The sequence below is a fragment of the Heterocephalus glaber genome, unplaced genomic scaffold (assembly GCF_053883595.1).
Source record: "Heterocephalus glaber isolate CG9 unplaced genomic scaffold, H.glaber_assembly_v1.0 deba00001504, whole genome shotgun sequence".
Taxonomy (NCBI): Eukaryota; Metazoa; Chordata; class Mammalia; order Rodentia; family Bathyergidae; genus Heterocephalus; species Heterocephalus glaber.
Genome location: NW_028258324.1, coordinates 17,810,686 through 17,829,132, shown reverse-complemented (window position 1 = coordinate 17,829,132; position 18,447 = coordinate 17,810,686). Strand labels below are relative to the sequence as shown.

General features: G+C 39.4%; 1 protein-coding gene across 2 annotated transcripts in view; it reads right to left on the bottom strand.

The window, feature by feature from the left end:
- Window positions 1-16,689, bottom strand: part of Rasa2 (RAS p21 protein activator 2) — a 134,414-nt gene extending 117,725 nt beyond the window's left edge. For both annotated transcript variants that reach the window (XM_004834356.3, XM_004834357.3), the window contains exon 1: window positions 16,500-16,689. In XM_004834356.3, the coding sequence (XP_004834413.1) occupies window positions 16,500-16,632 (133 nt within the window). In that variant the 5' untranslated portion in view covers window positions 16,633-16,689. The remainder of the gene's footprint in view (window positions 1-16,499) is intronic.
- Window positions 16,690-18,447: the final 1,758 nt, after the last annotated feature.

Here is an 18,447-nt window from a genome sequence, read left to right as displayed (position 1 = left end):
AGTCCTTGCATCACAGGTGTGCGCCACCCTGCCTGGCCTAAATTTCCTTTTAAAAGTCCCCTTCCCTACAGCATGTATTTTCAAAGATGAGCCGAATAATTCCCCATCAGTCATTTCTTCTCTTTCTGCAAACATACTGCAAAGGTACGTCAAGGATACCTTCATTTCATATATCAATCCCAAGTAGCTGGGATCATAGGCATAGGCCACTGTGTAGCTTTCTTCATCTGTTTTTTTTTTTCCTCTAAAAGGCTCTGCTGAGGGCATCTTTGTAAAGTTTTCCCTCAATTCCTAGGTAATCACTTTCCCCTCTGACCCTATTGCATCTTCTATATACTTCTACTATTGTAATCACACTGTATTATATTGCTCCACTTAACTCAACAAATACTTTTTTTTGGTATATCCTTTTATTGGTATATTTTAGGTGTTAAGTGTCTACAGTATGCCAGACGCTGTTCTAATGTTGGGGTTAACACTGAAGGAAAAAAGCCTCTACCCCAATGGAATTTCTGTACAATCTAGACAGGGAAGACAAATGTCACAAATCCTTATTTTTTACCACAGAAGAAAGAGTTATTGCCATGGAAGAAAACAAAGCGAGGTAAGAGAGTTAAGGTGTGGCAGAACCAGAGGATAAAGAGAGGAAAGCAATGCTATTTTATCTCAGCAAAGGTCTGTTAAGATCCTTAAGCAGGTACCTGAAGGAAGGGACTAACCCATTCAGATATCTAGGAAAAGAGATGGAGAGGCAAAAAGCCCTGAGACAGGAAAGTTTGGAACACTGAAGGAATATCAAAGAGGTCAGTATGGCTGTAAAGCAATAAGCAAAGTGGAAAAGGAAGAAAATGATACAAGATGAGGTGGAAATGGGGGAAGAGGCAAGTTAAAGAGGGTCAGGTCACACAGGCCACTGGAAAGTTTCAGATTTTTTTGTATGACATGGCAAGCTATGGAAGGACTTTGAGCCTAGGAATTGCATAATCTAATTTTTGTTTTAGAAGAGTCACTGCAGAAGAGATTATAATAATTTGGATTAAAGATAATTTGAATTGGGGGGAGGTCATTGGCATAGACAATGGCCATATATTTTGAAGACAGAGATGACAGGATTATTTTGCATGTAGGATAAGAGAGAAAGAGGGCAAAAGTAATGTCTAAGAGTTCTGACCTAAGCAGCTGAGTGAATAGAGATGACATTTCCAGAGGTAGGAGCTTCCTGAAGAAGGCAACCAGGCACAGTGAAGTACACCCATAATTCCAGGTACTCAGGAGGCCAAGACATGAGGATCCCAAGTTTGAGGTCAGCCTGGGCAACCTAGTAAGATCCTGTCTCAAACTAAAATGTAAAAAGAGCTTGGAATATAGCTCAATGTTAGAGATGATGATGATAATAATAACAGCAATGGAGAATAAAGTCTGAGATGCCTATTAGACATCCAAGTGCAGATGTCAAGAGGACAAAGGCTACTGGCTGGGAAGAAAACTTGAGAATCATTAACAAATATAAAATATTTACCAAAAAACCCTGAAAGTATAAAAATAACAAGGAGAGTAAATATGGACAGAAAAGAAATGTGAAAACTGAGCCTTAGGGCTAACGTTCTGAGGCAACAAAGATGACACCAAGCAAGGGAGATCTGGTTTTCTTTTCATTTAATTATATAGTTTTTGAGGGAAAGGATCAATCTGTAGCACCACATTTAGTGTATAATACATAATGAAGAATCTACTGAAAAAGTATGAATGTGTATGTATATGACTAGGGCATGGACAAAAAGAAGTTCTAATACATATGTCAAACTATAAAACTACACGTAAACTTACATTTAGGTTGATCTGTATCAGCTGCCTCAATGGTTAAAAATAAGTCTCTGGTATAAAGTTACCACAAGCACTAAATATAAGAATCTTTCTATGCTAATATGGAAATATATTAAAAATAAGCAAACCAATGCTGAAATTCACACAATTTAGTATTTTTTGAGTGCCTACTAAGATGCTAAGCATAAAACTTAAGCAAAATAGTCAAAAGTCTGTGTCCTCATTAGGCTAACACAGATGAACAGATTGACAATAAATAGATACATAAGTAAAAACATACACATTAGTAATAAATATTAAGCAGGAATGGGCACCATATGAAATAGCAGAGGGTAGGATAGTCAAGGAATACTTCATTGAGAAAGCAATTTCTGCACAAACATCTAAAGGAAGAGGAGAAACATAACTAGAAAAGAGTAGCTTTTTGCAATACTGTCAAAAAGTAAACAATTAAAAGAAAATAAACACTGGGAATCAAAATTGATAAGATAAATTAACAGAAGTGGAAAGAGTGCCAATTCTCTGTATACAAGATCAATGATTCTATCCAAAGGTTATCAGACAGTAAATCTACATCCTATCACACAAATTTTATCTAGCATTAAGAGTCCCAAATATCAGGCTACTAAGTAGAGATTTTGGTGTATGTTCTTCTGCACATGTATCCAAGTTTGCATATATGAATTTATGTGCACGTTTGGGGGCAACTGTGCATTTATATCTGTAGTTTTTAATGAGTGTTTCTGTATGTCCCAGGGGAAGATACTACTGTGATAAGAAAAGATTTATTAAGTGGCTACAGGCCAAGGATTTAGCTCAGTGGCACTGCACCTGCCTTGCAAGTACGAGGGCCTGAGTTTGATCCCTGTACCAACAAAAAAAAAAAGGAGCTGGATGCTCTAGGACTATAAATATTTTCTCAAATATCTCATTTTATCTGTACAACAACCCTTTAAGGTACGTATTACTGTTTCATTTATAGTGGTACCTTGATTCACAAACTTACTTTGTTCTACAATTTTGGAAAAAATGGCCTCATTTGTGCTTGTGTGGGAAAGACGGCAACAGTTGTATTTGTAACCGATACAGAGATTGCAAACAAAAACAAAATTTTGCCAAATGCTTATGTTTGCAAACCAAATTACTAACAAAAGCATTCATGAATCAAAGTACCACTGTGTGTGTGTGTGTATATATATATATATATTTTTTTTTTTTAAATCACAAATACATTGCTGGTAAAGTGATCTGATATGATAGTCTTTCCATTCCACTTTTAAGGTCTTTCTGAATCAGTAGTGTTGAGAATCCACTTCTGTCTGAAAGGTATCTTGTAAACCCAAGGCTGCTTCAAAGGATATCATTAAATTTAAGAACAGAGGGCCTGGGATTTAGCTCAGTGGTTCTGGTGCCTGCCTCGAAAGTGCAAAGTCCTGAGTTTGATCCCCGGTACCAAAAAATAAACAAATAAACAAACAAATAAATAAAAATAAATTTAAGAACAGAAGTCAACATGAATCCCAAAAAGATTAATCTCAAGGCCAACTGCAAACGGACAGGTCCTGGACAAGGTGATCCTAAAATAAAGAAAAAGCCAAACCATAGGAATTGGTACTATTTATTGAATAAATTAACATATGTATTAAATATAACACATTTTTAGGAACTTCATATATATTGTTTCACTTAATCTTTTTTTTTTCCCTTAATCTTGACAATAACTCTTGCAAGTGATATATGTATTTCCAAAATACAGACATTAGGAGTAGAAGGATAACATTGGAGGAGGAAGATTTAATGTTAGAAAGTTCTGGAGGTGGGAAAAAGAGAATCACCTTCAAAAAGACAGTGAACAGTCCAAACAGGCTAAGGCAGAAAGAACAATAAAAGGGGAACGAAAAGGGGTAAGATTATAGTTCTTTTTGGTACCGGGAATTGAACTCAGGACCTTGCACTTTCCAGGCAGGTGCAGTGCCACTGAGCTATTATCCCTGGCCCCAAAAAGGGATAAAAGGAAGGCTGGAGGTGAACGAAGAGTCAAAAATGTCAAGCCAGAGTTTTAACTTTATTCAGTAGGCAACAAGGATCACTAAATGCTTCTGCATGGTCAGAACTACACTGCAGGACAATTATTCTGACAGTTACAAGACTTACACTAAGACGATAAAAGGGCAATGGTAGGAAAAGAAAAATGAAAGAGATACATAGAGAGAAAATTCACAGAATTTGACATCAACTGGCCTTAGTGACTCAGGATATGATATTCTAATAACAGAAACATCAACTCAAATTGAAGCAGAACTAGGTGGCATATAAAGATGACAATATGGAAACTTTATCATATATTCACAACAAAAAAATAGAATGAAACGAATTTACATTTAAAAATATAATATGGGCTCTGGTGTTGACAAGTTTACAGTAAAATTAAAATTAAACTACTACCGTTCCATCTAAATATGAAGAAAACAAGGTAATATAAGGTTTCTTAAAAAAAATTTTCTCAAGTTTAACTTCAATTTTTGCAATAGAACAATTCTAAAAGTATATGCAGTATTTGTATGACATAGGATGTTAAATGAATGCATTCTGGAGACAGAATTGAATATCAGCACAAGCTTTGCACTTAACCTCTATGTCCTCAAAGGACATATGGATCTCACACATCTGTATCTCAAACTACCATGTAACAAGAGGTAACTAACTACATTGTGGTTCAGCATCGCTGTGAACACTGAGGTAAGGCACTTGGCATAATGTCTAAAACAGAATAAGCACTTAGTAAATAGTAACCGTTAGTGACTGTCCTTGGCTAGGTACTCTTTCAAATCAGGATCTGTATATAGTTGCCTTCACCCAAGCCATTAGGTCCTAAACAAAGATAATCTGTAATTTAACAATTGGATATATCAGAAGACGTTACTTTTTGTGTGTGTGTAGGTCTGAGGATTGAACCAGGGCCTCATGGATGCTAGGCCAATTGCTCTATCCCTGAGCTACATCTCCAGCCCTTTTTATTTTTGTTTTTGAAGTGCCAGAGATTTTATTTTATTTTATTTTATTTATTTAATCTTGGGGGGGGTACCGGGGATCTAACTTGGGACCTTCTGCTTGCAAGGCAGGTGGCGGAACCACTGAGCTAAATCCCTGGCCAGATTTAATTTTATTTTGAGACAGTCTCTCACTGAATTGCCAAGGCTGGCCTTGATCCTGCAATCCTTCTGCCCCAGCCTCACATGCAACTGGAATTACAAGTGTCTACCTCCACACCTGGCTTAGAAAATGTTTTGTAGCTGTATTTCCCTCCTTAGTTGTTATTTTGAAAACAATGGAAAATTATACATTTGTGATATTATTCAGGAAAAGAATGAGAAATGGTATCAGTAGGCATACAGTGACTGTCAGTATCTACTAGGTGGCAGTGTTTTCCAATGATAACATAGATTACTGACTTGTCAAGCAATTTTTCTCACTCTCTATAAATGATATATGTACCTCTAAAATACACAACCCAAAATTCTATTATCCTAATCAACAACTAATCTTCAAAAAAATCAACACATTAAATAATATCAGAAATCTAGTTCAGCTGGAGATTTAGCTCAGTGGTGCTGCCACCTGCCTCGCAAGCCCAAGGTCCAGAGTTCAATCCCAGATACAAAAAAAAAGAAAGAAATTTGGTTCTGCCTAAGAACAAGGCATTAGGATAAAACAAGGTAGTATCTCTGGACAAGCACTTAAGTGAACACCAGACTCTAGGAATCCAGTACAGTTTAGGTGGTAAACCTAGACTCATTGAGCAAAGAACTGCTCTTTGCACCTATAAAACCTATATAGACTAAGTTTCAGTTAGATAGAAACCAATTCTGGTGCTACATTGTCTAGTAGGATGACTATAGATAATGATCACGTATACTTTTTTAAAACTGTAAAAAAAATTTTGAACATTTTCATCACAAAGGAAGAAATGAGATATATGTGCTTACTCTGATTTGAACATTATACCAAGTATACATTATCAAAACATCATTTTGTACTCCATAATTATATGCATCTATTAAATGTCAGTTAAAAATCTTTTTTAAACACAAACTAAAAATAACAACAAGAACAATGAAATGGGAAAGGCCATTCAGAGCTGGAGGGAGGGAGGTGGGGAAGGAGGGAAAGAGGAATAAAAAGAAATCAAGATATGTTATGTACATGCACCTACTCCCTGATCAATGTAAACTTCATGTGCTATAAACATGTACTGATTAAATTGAAAAAAAATTTAACCCAAAACTATATATCATCCTTGAAAAAGCATAAAGTTGAGGTAAAGGCAACAATTCTACTACAACTCTTCAAAAATGTTCCATTGGGCAAGCTGTATCTTCTCATTGGAAAGTCTAAAGAACATATAATCAGGAGCTACTTGCTATGTACACGTCACATATATAATAGTCATCAAACAGTTATCTATATTGCTATCATATTAACCACCACTGACTGAAGCTTGGTCTAGATCAAGAAGTTAGGATATTAGTAGACATGAAAAGGCAAGTTTCACAAGGTACTGCCAGGAAGTATCCATGGGTTGAAGAAGTATGTCACCAAGTGGAAGCAGGATCTTCCTGTGGTTTGACTTGCCTACTTCTGGTGTCAGTTTTGAATGGGCTGGTTTCTAAGACTCTTGTAGGTTCCTTCTCAAGATGGTAAACCAAACTTTAAAGCACATATGATGGGAATCTCTCCTGGGCTAGGCTAATGGTTCCTACACCTACATGAAGCTGAGCAAGACTCACAAGACAACCAAGAGAACTTGATATAGCAAACAAAAGACAGACCCAAAGCCAGATGCTGGCAGAGCACAGGGCCATATGGACAGGCCATATATAGGAAATGGTTACTATTTCTGGTAATAGCACACAGGAAGCCAAATGGGACTTAGTCAGACCTAGTGCTTTAAAAAAAAAGAAAGTGCATCTATACATAAAGACATATACCCATTTGCTTGTGTGTGTTTTCTAGGAGAACCATTCAAAAGCACTGAGAAACCCACCCACACCAGTCAGAAAAAAAGAGTGATTTTTCTTTTTTCTTGGTTAATCTCCAAAAGAGTAATTTTCAGTGCATTTGAATATTCTAATTACTGACAATACATTATAACAGACCATAATCAATCCATAGTCAATTTAGAAGAAATGAGCCAGGTGTGGTAGCATATACCCATAATCCTAGCATTTAGGAGGCTGAGGCAGGAGGATTGCCAAGAGTTCAAGGCCAGCCTAGGCTACACAGTGAGACCCTGTCTCCAAAAAGAAAAGAAGAAAAAGAAAGAGAGAGAGAGAGAGAGAGAGAGAGAGAAAGAAAGAAAGGCAATTATCAGCTCTCCTCCCTCACCCAGTACTGGGGATTGAACACAGGGCTTTTGCACTGGGCTCATTTGCTCTTTTATTTTATATCTTGAGACAGAGTTTCACTAAGTCACTAAGCTGCCCAGGCTGGGCTTGAACTGTAATCCTTCTGCCTCAGCCTCAGCCTCCCAGAATTATCAACTTTTGACAGTAAAAATGTACTTATCAATTCCTTCCAAAACGCTATTGGACAGGCAAATTAGTAGAGACAGAGACATTGACTTTGGTAACAGAGATCTCACAAAAACCTGGCATTGTACCCTTATACCCTAAGCAAATAACTTGTCTACTTCTTCTATAAAGTAACAATTTTTAATGAAAATAGACTAAATGAAATAATTTGCAAAGTATCCCAACACAGCACCTGAAAACCAGTAAATATTCAACAAACATTAGTTCACCTCCCTCTATCTAGTGAAGAAATTTTATAGACTTGACAGGGTCTTACTACATTCCACACTGGCCTCAAATTCACTATGTAGCCCAAACTGGACTCAAATTCTTAATTCCCCTGCCTCCGCCTCCCAAAGTGCTGAGATTACAGGCATGAACCAAAACACCTAGCTCTGATAAGCTCTGATGAAATGATACATAAATAATATTGGCCAAATTAAAAACTGAAAGGTCTCCACCATTCACATAAATGCTACATTTTAAAGGATCAAAATTATTCAAGGTCTACCACCTTCCTTTGAAACAAAGGATTAACTCTTTGAAAAGTCAATTTTTGTACACATACAACTGATCAAACAGGCAAAGTATATGGGAATTCACTGTACTCTTCTTACAATTTTTAAGTTTGAAGTTATAGCAAAACAAAGTTACCAAAAACCTTAACATTCATTCATTCATTCATTCATTCATTTATTTATTTATTTATTTGAGACAGGGTCTTGGTGTGTATTCCAGGCTAGCCTTAACTCATTATGTAGCCAGGCTGGCCTTGAACTCATGGCAACTCTCCTGCCTCAGCCTCCTCCAAAATGCTGGGATTACAGATGTGTACCACCATGCCTAGCTCCATAAAATTTCTATGAATTCTCTACATGTTCTAAATAGTACTAACAGAGAGGCAGTGTAGCATAACAGGTTAAGAATAACCGGGTGGACTCAAGCCAGTCTGCTCAATTTGAATGACAGCTCCAATATTCACTGACATTGATCAAGTTACATAATTAGTTTAGATACTGCATCTGTTTCCTCATCATCTGTAAAAGTGGGGATAATAATGGTATTAGGGCCACGGATTTAGCTCAGTGGTTCCGGCACCTGCCTCGAAAGTCCAAGGTCCCAAGTTCGATCCCTGGTACCAAAAAAAAAAACAAAAAACACGAAACCAAAAACAAAAAGTTACTGTCTGGGGCTGGGGATTTAGCCCAGTGGCATTTCGCCTGCCTTACAAGTGCAAGGTCCTGAGTTCAATCCCTGGTACCAAAACAAACAAACAAAAATGTATTTTAAAAAAGTTACTGTCAGGATTAATATGTATAAAGTGTTTAAAACTGCCTAGTACAGAATAAGTATTACATAAGTTTTTTGTCTGAAGGGTATACTGCAAATATTTTCTCCCTACCTATTGTTTTTAACCCTTGTTTGTAAGTCTGCACTTACATTTCCTCAAACACTTCTTTTTCCATCTCTATTCTAACATCAGACCTTATATAAGTAGATGAAACCAACAACTAAATGTCCTTCTGGATATAATAAATTTTTCAAGAATAAACCCAGGCATCAGACAAAACATGTAATTTTTAAAAATCTTTCCACACACACAAAATAACTAATTTCCTTACTTCATGAAGCAGTCCCAGAAATCAATTAAGACTGATCACCTAGTGTAAAAGAGATAAAAAAATAAACAGAAAAGTTCACCCAAAATAAGGGAAATACTTAGTTCCTAAAAATATGAAGAAATGGGGCCCGGGAATTAGCTCATGGTGTTGCACCTGACTTGCAGGCGCAAGGTCCTGAGTTTGATCCCTGTACCAAAAAAAAAAAAAAAAAAGAAGAAGAAATCATTATCCTCAATCAAAATTCACATTAAAACTAAAAATTAGACACTCACCTTCATCTTACAGACCTATAAAGATCAAGAAGTTTTAAAAAATACACACTATGAGGGGCCAGGGATGTAGCTCAGTGGCGCTGTGCCTACCTGGCAAGCGCAAGGTCCTGAGTTCAATCCCCAGTACCAAAAAAATATAATACAATACAATACAACACACATCATGAGGTGTAAAGAAACAGGCATTCAGGGCTGAGTGTGTAGCTCAGTAGTATAGCATTTGCCCAGCCTTCAGTGGCCCTGGGTTGATCCCCAACACGGCCGTTCCCCCAAAAAGGCATTCATACATTACTGGTAGAATAAATTGCTAGTTTTTATGAAAGACAATCTGATACTGTCTTTTTAAAACAAAAAGAACATACCCTTTGACTCATTAATGTAACATCTAGGAATTTATCCTACAGATAGACACACGTGCTCATATATTTAAAATGATATATCCATTGCAGCAACATTTGCAAAAACAAAAACTTAAAAACCTCAATGTCAACCATGACCTAGAAGACTAGTTAAATAAACTGTAATGTATCCAGATGATGAAATCTTAAGCAGCTGTGTAAAAAAATGAGGCAGCTTTCTGTATTTATGGATATATAAAAATCTTCAAGCTATAATAAGTGTTAATAAAGGATGATGCAGAAGAAGGTATGTACTTGCCTATGATTTTTCTGCTATGGTGGTAAAGCTACATTAAGACATATACATTTATGTTTGTAAATGCTTAATCTCTGGAAGATTACAAAACAAACTGGGGATGCTTGCTTCTGGAGAGGGAACAGCTCAGGAATAATGGAAAAAAAGGAATACTTTGTGCCTTTTAAATTTTGCATCTGGTGTTTGCATAACCTAATTTAATGAGTTAATACGTCTTTTTAAAAAATACAAACACCAAACTATTTGCTGGTACCCTTGAAATGGTCATGCATAGCAGGTTGCTACCATTCAGCAGGTTATGTGGCCAGTCTGTTCAACTGGCAAGAGCAAAGGTTCACGATCCTAGCTGTCAATATCATAACCTGTGAATGTTCTTCAACCTCCGAAGGGCCAGAAAAACCCCAGAAACTGATTCAATAGGTCTGGAGTAAAGCCTGGGCATCAAACTTTTTAAGTTCATAAGTGATGCTGAAGGGCAGTTAAGACTGCAAACAGTTGAAGTGGAGAATACCACAAACAAGTAATTATCCAGGTTCAGTTTCTACCTACGTCACAACCATAGTTTCATCACTAATTCTAACCACTTCACAAAGTTCTTAAGAAGGAAAAGATGGATGTATGTAGAAAGCACAGTGAAAATCTATTACCACTCAGTATATCACTAGGTAGGTAGAATGATCTTCATATATTAAATGTAGCACATTTTCAGCATTTATAGTAATAGTAATCCCATATAGCATTCTAGAAAGAACTTTGATAGTAGTGGACTGGTGCCTAACAGGCACCTAATTGTGTGACACCAGGATCTCTGGGTGTCAAAAGTCTTCAATATAGGGCCGGGGATTTAACCTAGTGGTTCCGTCGCCTGCCTCGCAAGCACAAGGACCAGAGTTCGATCTCCGGTACCAAAAAAAAAAAAAAAGTCTTCAATATAAAATGAAGAACAAGGTATGTTCCCTACCCTCCAGCTCTACATGTTTATAATTCTCTAAAAATATAAAGAATAAAACAACTATTAGTATAGGCTACAAGATAAAACAGTAACATCCTTTTTCATGCCATTCAAAGCTTAGATCTACTTTGTAGTCCAAGGGGCTGGTATGCCTTAACAGACATTAAGTTATGGATTATGTAGTCCTGATACAATAAATAGTGGTCAAAAGTATTGTCTTAGAGCAAGTGGCTTATGTTACAAAACAATAATCAAAATGCTAGAAGGGATGTTTAAAGACCACATGTAAGCCAGGGATGTAGCTCAGCAGCGCTCCACCAGCCTGGCAAGCAAGCACAAAGCCTTGAGTTCAACTTCCAGTACTGGAAACAAACAAACAAACAAACAAGACCACATGTAATGGACTCATTTTACAAGTAAGGAAGTGGGGGATTCTCAATGTTAAAAGAATTTGCCAGAAGTCATGCTGTCGTTAACAGCACTGTTAGAATCAAACTCACAAATTTGCCAACTACAGTTCACTGGTGTTTGTACAGGGGATATAACTATTTTAGCTAGGAATTTTTGATGACTAAAATGATATATGGGGCGAGTGTAAAAATGATCAAGATGTGATATGTATATATACCAACTCTCCAAGATGAACACAATTATTATGTATCAAAAAGATATTAAAAATTTTATAAATAAAACAGCAAAGCTAAAGATATAAAAATTTCTTACTATAGTTCCTTAATTTAACAATACATGACTACACAATAAAACTTTGTTAGCTCTCAAGAAAAGCACAGAACTTTATGAGCAGATAAAACACATAATCTGATATTGTCAAATAATTTCATAAAGCACATTAACAAGGAAAAAAGGATTAGCATCTATGATTAAAGGATAAAATAATATGGTTTTATTCTAGTTACATTAGTCCCATAGTGAATTCAGAGTTCTTAGTTAAAAACAAAAAACAAAACAAAAATACCACTATGAACTCATTGAGCTTTACCTCCTGTCTTCTGCAGGGCAAGTGATTAGCTGCCTGTTCTGTGAACTTTTACAAAGAACCCTTTTCTCTCCAGTTTCTGTCTCAAAGATGGATTCTTCTTCCATTCTAAGTAACTAATCATCTCATTTCAAATTTCTGACAATAATGAATTAGTTGCATGAACAAACCCTTTTTAATCTCTCCCTCTTTCTATTAATTTAAAAACTCATCATCTCATTTCAAATGTCTAATATTAATGGATTCCTAGCATGAATAAACTCTTTTAATCTCTCCCTCCCAACAGTACTGGGTAGTTAATAAGATGCTTTGTACTTTATTATTAAAAAAGTCAAACCTGCCATGCCAAATAGGAGCATTTAATGGGTAAAGATGATTACATTTTCTTTTCCAGGCTCCAGGACCAATTACTAACAATATTTATGGATACAGTCAGGTAACAATATTCAAATGCCATAATAAACCATTAGAGCATTTTAAAATATTTAATACTTCTCTTAATAAGGTCACTTTGGGATCAGTTCAAATCTAAACTTAGTGGGCACTGTGATTTTGAAAGAGATGAACTTCCTGAAAGACTCAAGTAGTTTTCTTTTAGTAATTCTAACATCTTCTAGTTTGTTCTGGTATATAATTTATAGAACACTTTCATATCCAATATCTCTAGCTATCCTAGGATAACTCTCTGAGGCAGGGCATTTTCTGAAGGTCTATTCTGTTCTAATCAGTGGGAAAAAAAAATGAAACCTACCCTTGAAATCACAATATCATAGGAGAAATAGACAAATGATTTCTATGAAATGTGCTATCATAAGGAAATGGGCAAGGAATCGTGATTCCCTAGCAGCAGGAAGACCTAACTAACACCCTCTGGCCAGAGATGGGGGGCGGTTTGCCCTAAAGAAAGCTTTGAGCCCAGGATCACAAGAAGTAGGTTTCTGAAAGATGGGTGGAAGTTCCTTGACAAAACTATGAGGAAGGGGGAGTGAGAAAGACAACCTCAGCCAGAGGAAACAACACATACAAATGGCTAGTGTTGAAGCATTATTCCCATTCTAAAGATAAAGGAGATAAACTCAATGGTAAATCGGCCTAAAGTCATGCAAATATTAACAATGTATAAAGCAGAATATAAGTCTTCTCATTTTAATCAGCTTTGTGCATCAGAAAATGCTAGTACATGTCAAACAACATCAGATAACGAGTTTTTATCTCCCTACTTTACTCCTTCCTAAGAGATGGTCCACAACTGACCCATGTTGGGGGATGGGGGTAATTTGATCCTCAGCAATCCTGTGAGACAGATATTTTTACTATCTCCATTTTATACATGAGAATATGAAGGAACACAGAGATTAACAAGGCTGGAAATTAAGTGACAATTCCAACCCATGTAACTAACTTCAACCAAACTGCTACACTCAAACCCTCAACCACACCCCATGGAACCCTCCTACTTTGTCAAATACCCTAAAGTCATTCTTAGTTTGAAAATATCAGGGATACCAAGTGAGTTGTAGGACATAATACAGTCCTACAGATATCACACTGTACCACACATCTAAAAATTCACACCAATCTTCACATTTAGCTCTCTTATGAATCTAGTATCCCTTGAGTAAATAAGTCCGTTAATGATGTGGTGTGGACCCTTTCAGCAATATCTTCACAATCTGATTTAATTGGACAAGTGCAAACTCAACAAAAAGTGGCAACCAAAAAGGAGGCCACAAAATAGAACATAAAGCCTGAAGAGACATGAATAAAGCCAAAATCCCCTTTTTCTCACCAGACAGTGGGTTATTTTGGAGGAAGGGCATGTAAATGTGTTCAGGTATGCTAACATACTTGCTACTGCACAGCAATTCAGACTGAAGAATGCATGTGGAGTACATCCCTAACCTCCTTTATCAAGGGTCCAAATGACAACCCTAAGATAACCAACACCAAAGCTTGCCTCTGGAACACACTTAGAGAAGCAGAGCATTCAGAACTGCCATGGTTTCCTAGAGCACTAAAATAAGCTCAGGAAATTGGGGATCAGTCTGTAAGACAAAATACTGTCAGTAACACTGGATTTGCTAACATCAGTTGATTGCTTCAACCGTGCCCTAAAGAAAGCTTTGAGCACATAAAGCTTTGGCCATAAAATTATTTTTTGTTTTGTCAATCTGGTATTTCACCTTGTGAAATATACAGGAAATTAATAAATAAATGCTTGTAGTCTATTATTATCTATCTTTATAGTACATTAAAGACACATGTATCAATCAATTTTCATTTTTCACTAAGATGATTCAGAGTTGAAGGGTCCTAGAAGGCTCCTACCAAAGTCCAGGAATAAGAACATTTTCTTTCTGGCTCACTTTTAGCCCTATGGATCTCTAACTCTCCAGATTAGAGGCACCCAATGAACAGTTTCAAATCTGCCAGCACATCTCCAGGTCAGTAGGCACTATAAGGCTTTCTTCCAAAGCATCTTAGTGTGGTGAAGAGGAAATATGACATAGGTACTTGATTCTCCAAGCTGCTAAATATCTTCATAGCTGGAATCACCATCATCCATCCCATTTCTGTGAGTTTAGTACCTGCTAATGACTCACTCCTCAGGCCCCACCCTACAAAACACATTATCAGCTTCAGGGAAACAGAAAATAGCAAGCTCAATCAACTTCGCTAGCTAAAAGGAGGTCAAAGAAATAAAGGAGAGGGTGTGCATATAAATGTAATTAACACATATTTCCTAGGAAATACTCCATGATCTAAGGAGTAGGCTGAGCAATGCAAAAACCAAGAAACTAAGATAACAGATGTAATATTTTGACCATGGTTAAAGCAGTAATATCATTCCCAGTAACTGGATAAGCATTCCGAGTCTGGGTAGTGGGACTGCTCTAAACCATATAAAAAGGTAAGTTTTTAGGTCAGGGATTTAGCTCAGTGGTTCCGGCGCCTGCCTCGAAAGTGGAAGGACCTGAGTTCGATCCCCAGTACCAAAAACAAACAAACAAAAAAGTTATTTTTTTAATTTTAGACCCAAGTAAGACACAGTAATGTCTCTTTCAAAACTGTTCTCAGTGATCTTTACCATAAAGCAAATGGAAGTACAAGGCTACTACATCACTCTGGAAAGTCCAACCTTACATCTCAATTCCAAGATGTCTATATGTTGTTCCATAGTATGATCTACAGTCTCAAAGGGGACATTCTGGCCCATTTAATTTTCCCAATTATTAAATTAGATAAAAGCAAATATTACACATAAGACATCTAAATTCTGAAAGTTTTACACCTTAGAAAATTAATGTTAGGAACTTAGATATGGAAAAGACCTACTTCTCTTCCAGGTTTTAAGAATCGTAACAGCTTATAGAGCCCCAGAACTATTTCTGGAATTAAAAGGTGAGAAAATTTAATATGCTTGCATTTGGGATTAAATAAAATTCCAAATACCTAGAAGGGGGAATAACCTGAAAGGAAAATAGGAATCTAAGATCAATTAATAGCATCATGATTCAAAGAGAAGAAAATTTTATATCCTGACCAAGAAATAGCATTGTTAGCCATTTTAATGGTCCTATTTTCTTCAAAATTTAAGTATCCATCATACAGGGTTATTTACATGAGTCGTGAAACATGTTTCCAATCCAAGGAAAAAGCAATGTTACTTTCTCACAATGGCAAAAACAAGTGTTATTGATCTATATTACAAATAGGAAAAAAGAAAAAAATGCATTTCGTGTAAATAAACGTCTGTGGAAAAAACCACAATCTAAGACCAAAGAGTCATTTTTAAAAGCACATGTCCAAATAGTAACTCAAATTGGCTTGTCTAGGGTAAGGCTCTAAAGCCTCAGAGCAAAATTTTCTATTTAGTCAACTAGTAAGGGTCGCTCACAGAAGTCACAATTAAATGCATGAGAAAGAGAGGAATTAAGTGGGTTAAACGCGGATTGGATGACTGTGTTTTGAGACCTGCTCACAGGAAGCCACTACATCCTGCCCCAAAGTCCCTGTCAGTCACGCCGTCTCTTGATTTTAGTCCCCGCCGCAGCGAGGAGGGCCGAGCACAGGTGTCCGGCCCCGGCGCCCCGCGCGCGCTCGCCCGCCCGCCACGAGCCGCGCGGCATCCACCAGAGTCCTAGGGCAGCCGCTTCACCAGCTCGGGTCGCCCGTTTCACCCTTTCACAGGCTCGGGGTCCCGGGTACCCCGCAGCCCCCTCCCCTCTCCAGCCCCTCCCTCCTCCGGCTGCGCCTCCACATAATAAGGCCCGGCCCCCACCTCGGGGCTGCTCTCGGCGCCGCGGCAGCCCAGAGGCCTGCGTCTGAGGGCGGCCGGAAGCTCTTCGTGCCCCCAGCCCGCGCTCCGGGATCCAGCATCCGAGCGCGCCCCGCGGCCGGGCCCCTTCGTCGGCCAACCCCCCGCTCCCACTCGCTCCGGAGAGCAGCCCCGGCCCACGCCAGCCGTGGAAGCGACACCGCCCCCAACACACCCCTTTCAAGCCTCGCCCGTGCCCGGCCCCGGCCCCCTCTCGGCCCGCCACCCCCGCGCGCCCGAAACCCCCTCAGCCGCCGCCGGCGGAGTCCCTCAGCCCGACCCCCACTTACAGATCTTGCCCCGCAGGCTCTGCAGCACTCGGACCTCGCGACAATCCTCGTTCCCAGCCTCGGGCTCTGCCGTCGAAATCGCTGCCGGCGCCTGGGAAGAAGCCGCAGCAGCAGGCGTCGCCGCCGCCGCCATGGTGCCTCCCGGCCCGTGCCGCAGCCCCTCCGCCTGCGTAGCCGGGCGGGGCGGAGCCCAGCGGCGGCCTAGGCCCGGGCGAGCCGCGCGCTTGGCCCCGCCCCTGCCTTCGGCCGCGCTCGCCCCGCCCCGCGCGGCCCCGCCCCCGCCCCACCCGGCTCCTCAGTCACCGTCCGTCCCCCCCCCCCCCCCCCGCCTCCGGGATTTGGCCTGCTGGGCCAGGGACCTGACCGACCCCTGGCTTGTGGCGCTGACTAATCGTGGACTTCAGTCGCAGCTCTGAGCAGCCGTGAAGCCCTTTATCTTCCTGTGATACCCAAACCCAATGGGAATTGGGCTTCCCCCACGAACCGGTCTCCAAGTCTCCTAAAGCTCCAGGAAAATGCGACTCCTTTCAGTCAGGGAAACTCTCCTTGAAGGAAAACAGAATTGGGCAGTTTAGTGGACATCAAAATTACCTTATACAAAAGGAAGAGTGAAGAGATGTATGAGACGCCCTAACAATATCCTCATGCTCCCTCCACGGAGCCAAACATGACATACACGAACCCTTAATCTTGAGGAAGAACCATTACCAGCAAAAGCTGGTGCAGGAAATGGGCCCCAGACCCCGTTTTCAGCAGGAGTGTAGCATCCGGGGATCCTCCCATAAATTCGGAAGCATTCGCTACCTAACTTGTGTATTTTGGAATCACAAAGGGTTAAGAAGAGTACCCTGCCATAAGTTAAAAAGTTGATTGGCCCTAGAAATTCGTAAATCCTCAACTAATTGTTAGCTTTATCTCAAGGGGACTCTTTACAGTGAGTAAACTGCATGAATAATACCCTGGTATGTGATGAGGAAGATGATTTCCTGGTCTTGAGGTTGTTAACTACGCTGCCCTAAGAAGGAAGAAAGCGTGACTTAATAGGGCAGGGTAGTTCTTTACCAGCAACAACAGGAATCAGTCAGTCACCATCAACAAATACTTTTTTTGTGTTTTTTGGGTTTTGGGGGGTTTTTTTGGTACTGGGGATTGAACTCGGGTCCTTGTGATTGCAAGGCAAGCAGCAGAACCACTGAGCTAAATCCCCAGCCCGAACAAATACTGTTTTGAGGATCAGACACAGGATAGCCTTAGAGATTGAGCAGTGGCCAAGGTGAGGAGAGACCCAGCCCTCCAGCAGCTCAGTCTGTGGGAGAGACAGAAAAGGGCAGAGGCCCTGGGAAAAAAGAAGTAAGCTGGGGAAAAGCAAAGAAGGCTTGCGGAGAAAATGTGCTCTTGCGCACTCTTACAGGGAAGGGTAAACTGGAGACAAGTGGGAAGAAGCAGAAGTGGACCAAGGAGGAGAAACCATTTCCACAGAGGCAAGCAGCTAGGGAGGGTGGCTTGAGTTAGATATGTGTCTGGCGTTGAGGAGCAACTCTTGCAGTTCTGCCTATGTGGGGTTTGCCCCTGTTCCCCCATGTGATCTTTATGTGTCAGGACAAAGGAAATATCCCTCCTTTTACGTGGACGTTCTGCTGTCATTTCAAACAAGAACAAAACTTACTTCCTTTCCAAATTGAAGTTCATAAGTTGTTACTGGGGCTAAAATGACTCTTTCTTAGCCCTTATCCCCACTCTTTTGTTGCATTGCCATATCCTTCTCACTACTGAAATCTCTTTTCTCTCCCCCTCCTTTCCACACACTGTCATTCCTCTTGTTAAATCATCCTCACTTGTGAATGTCCACATCTTATAGTTTTGTTTTTGTTTTTAAGGCTTTTTAGATTCGGGCTAGAGCCTCATTCTACCCTTTCACGCATGCAATGTTTGAGCAAGTTATTCAACC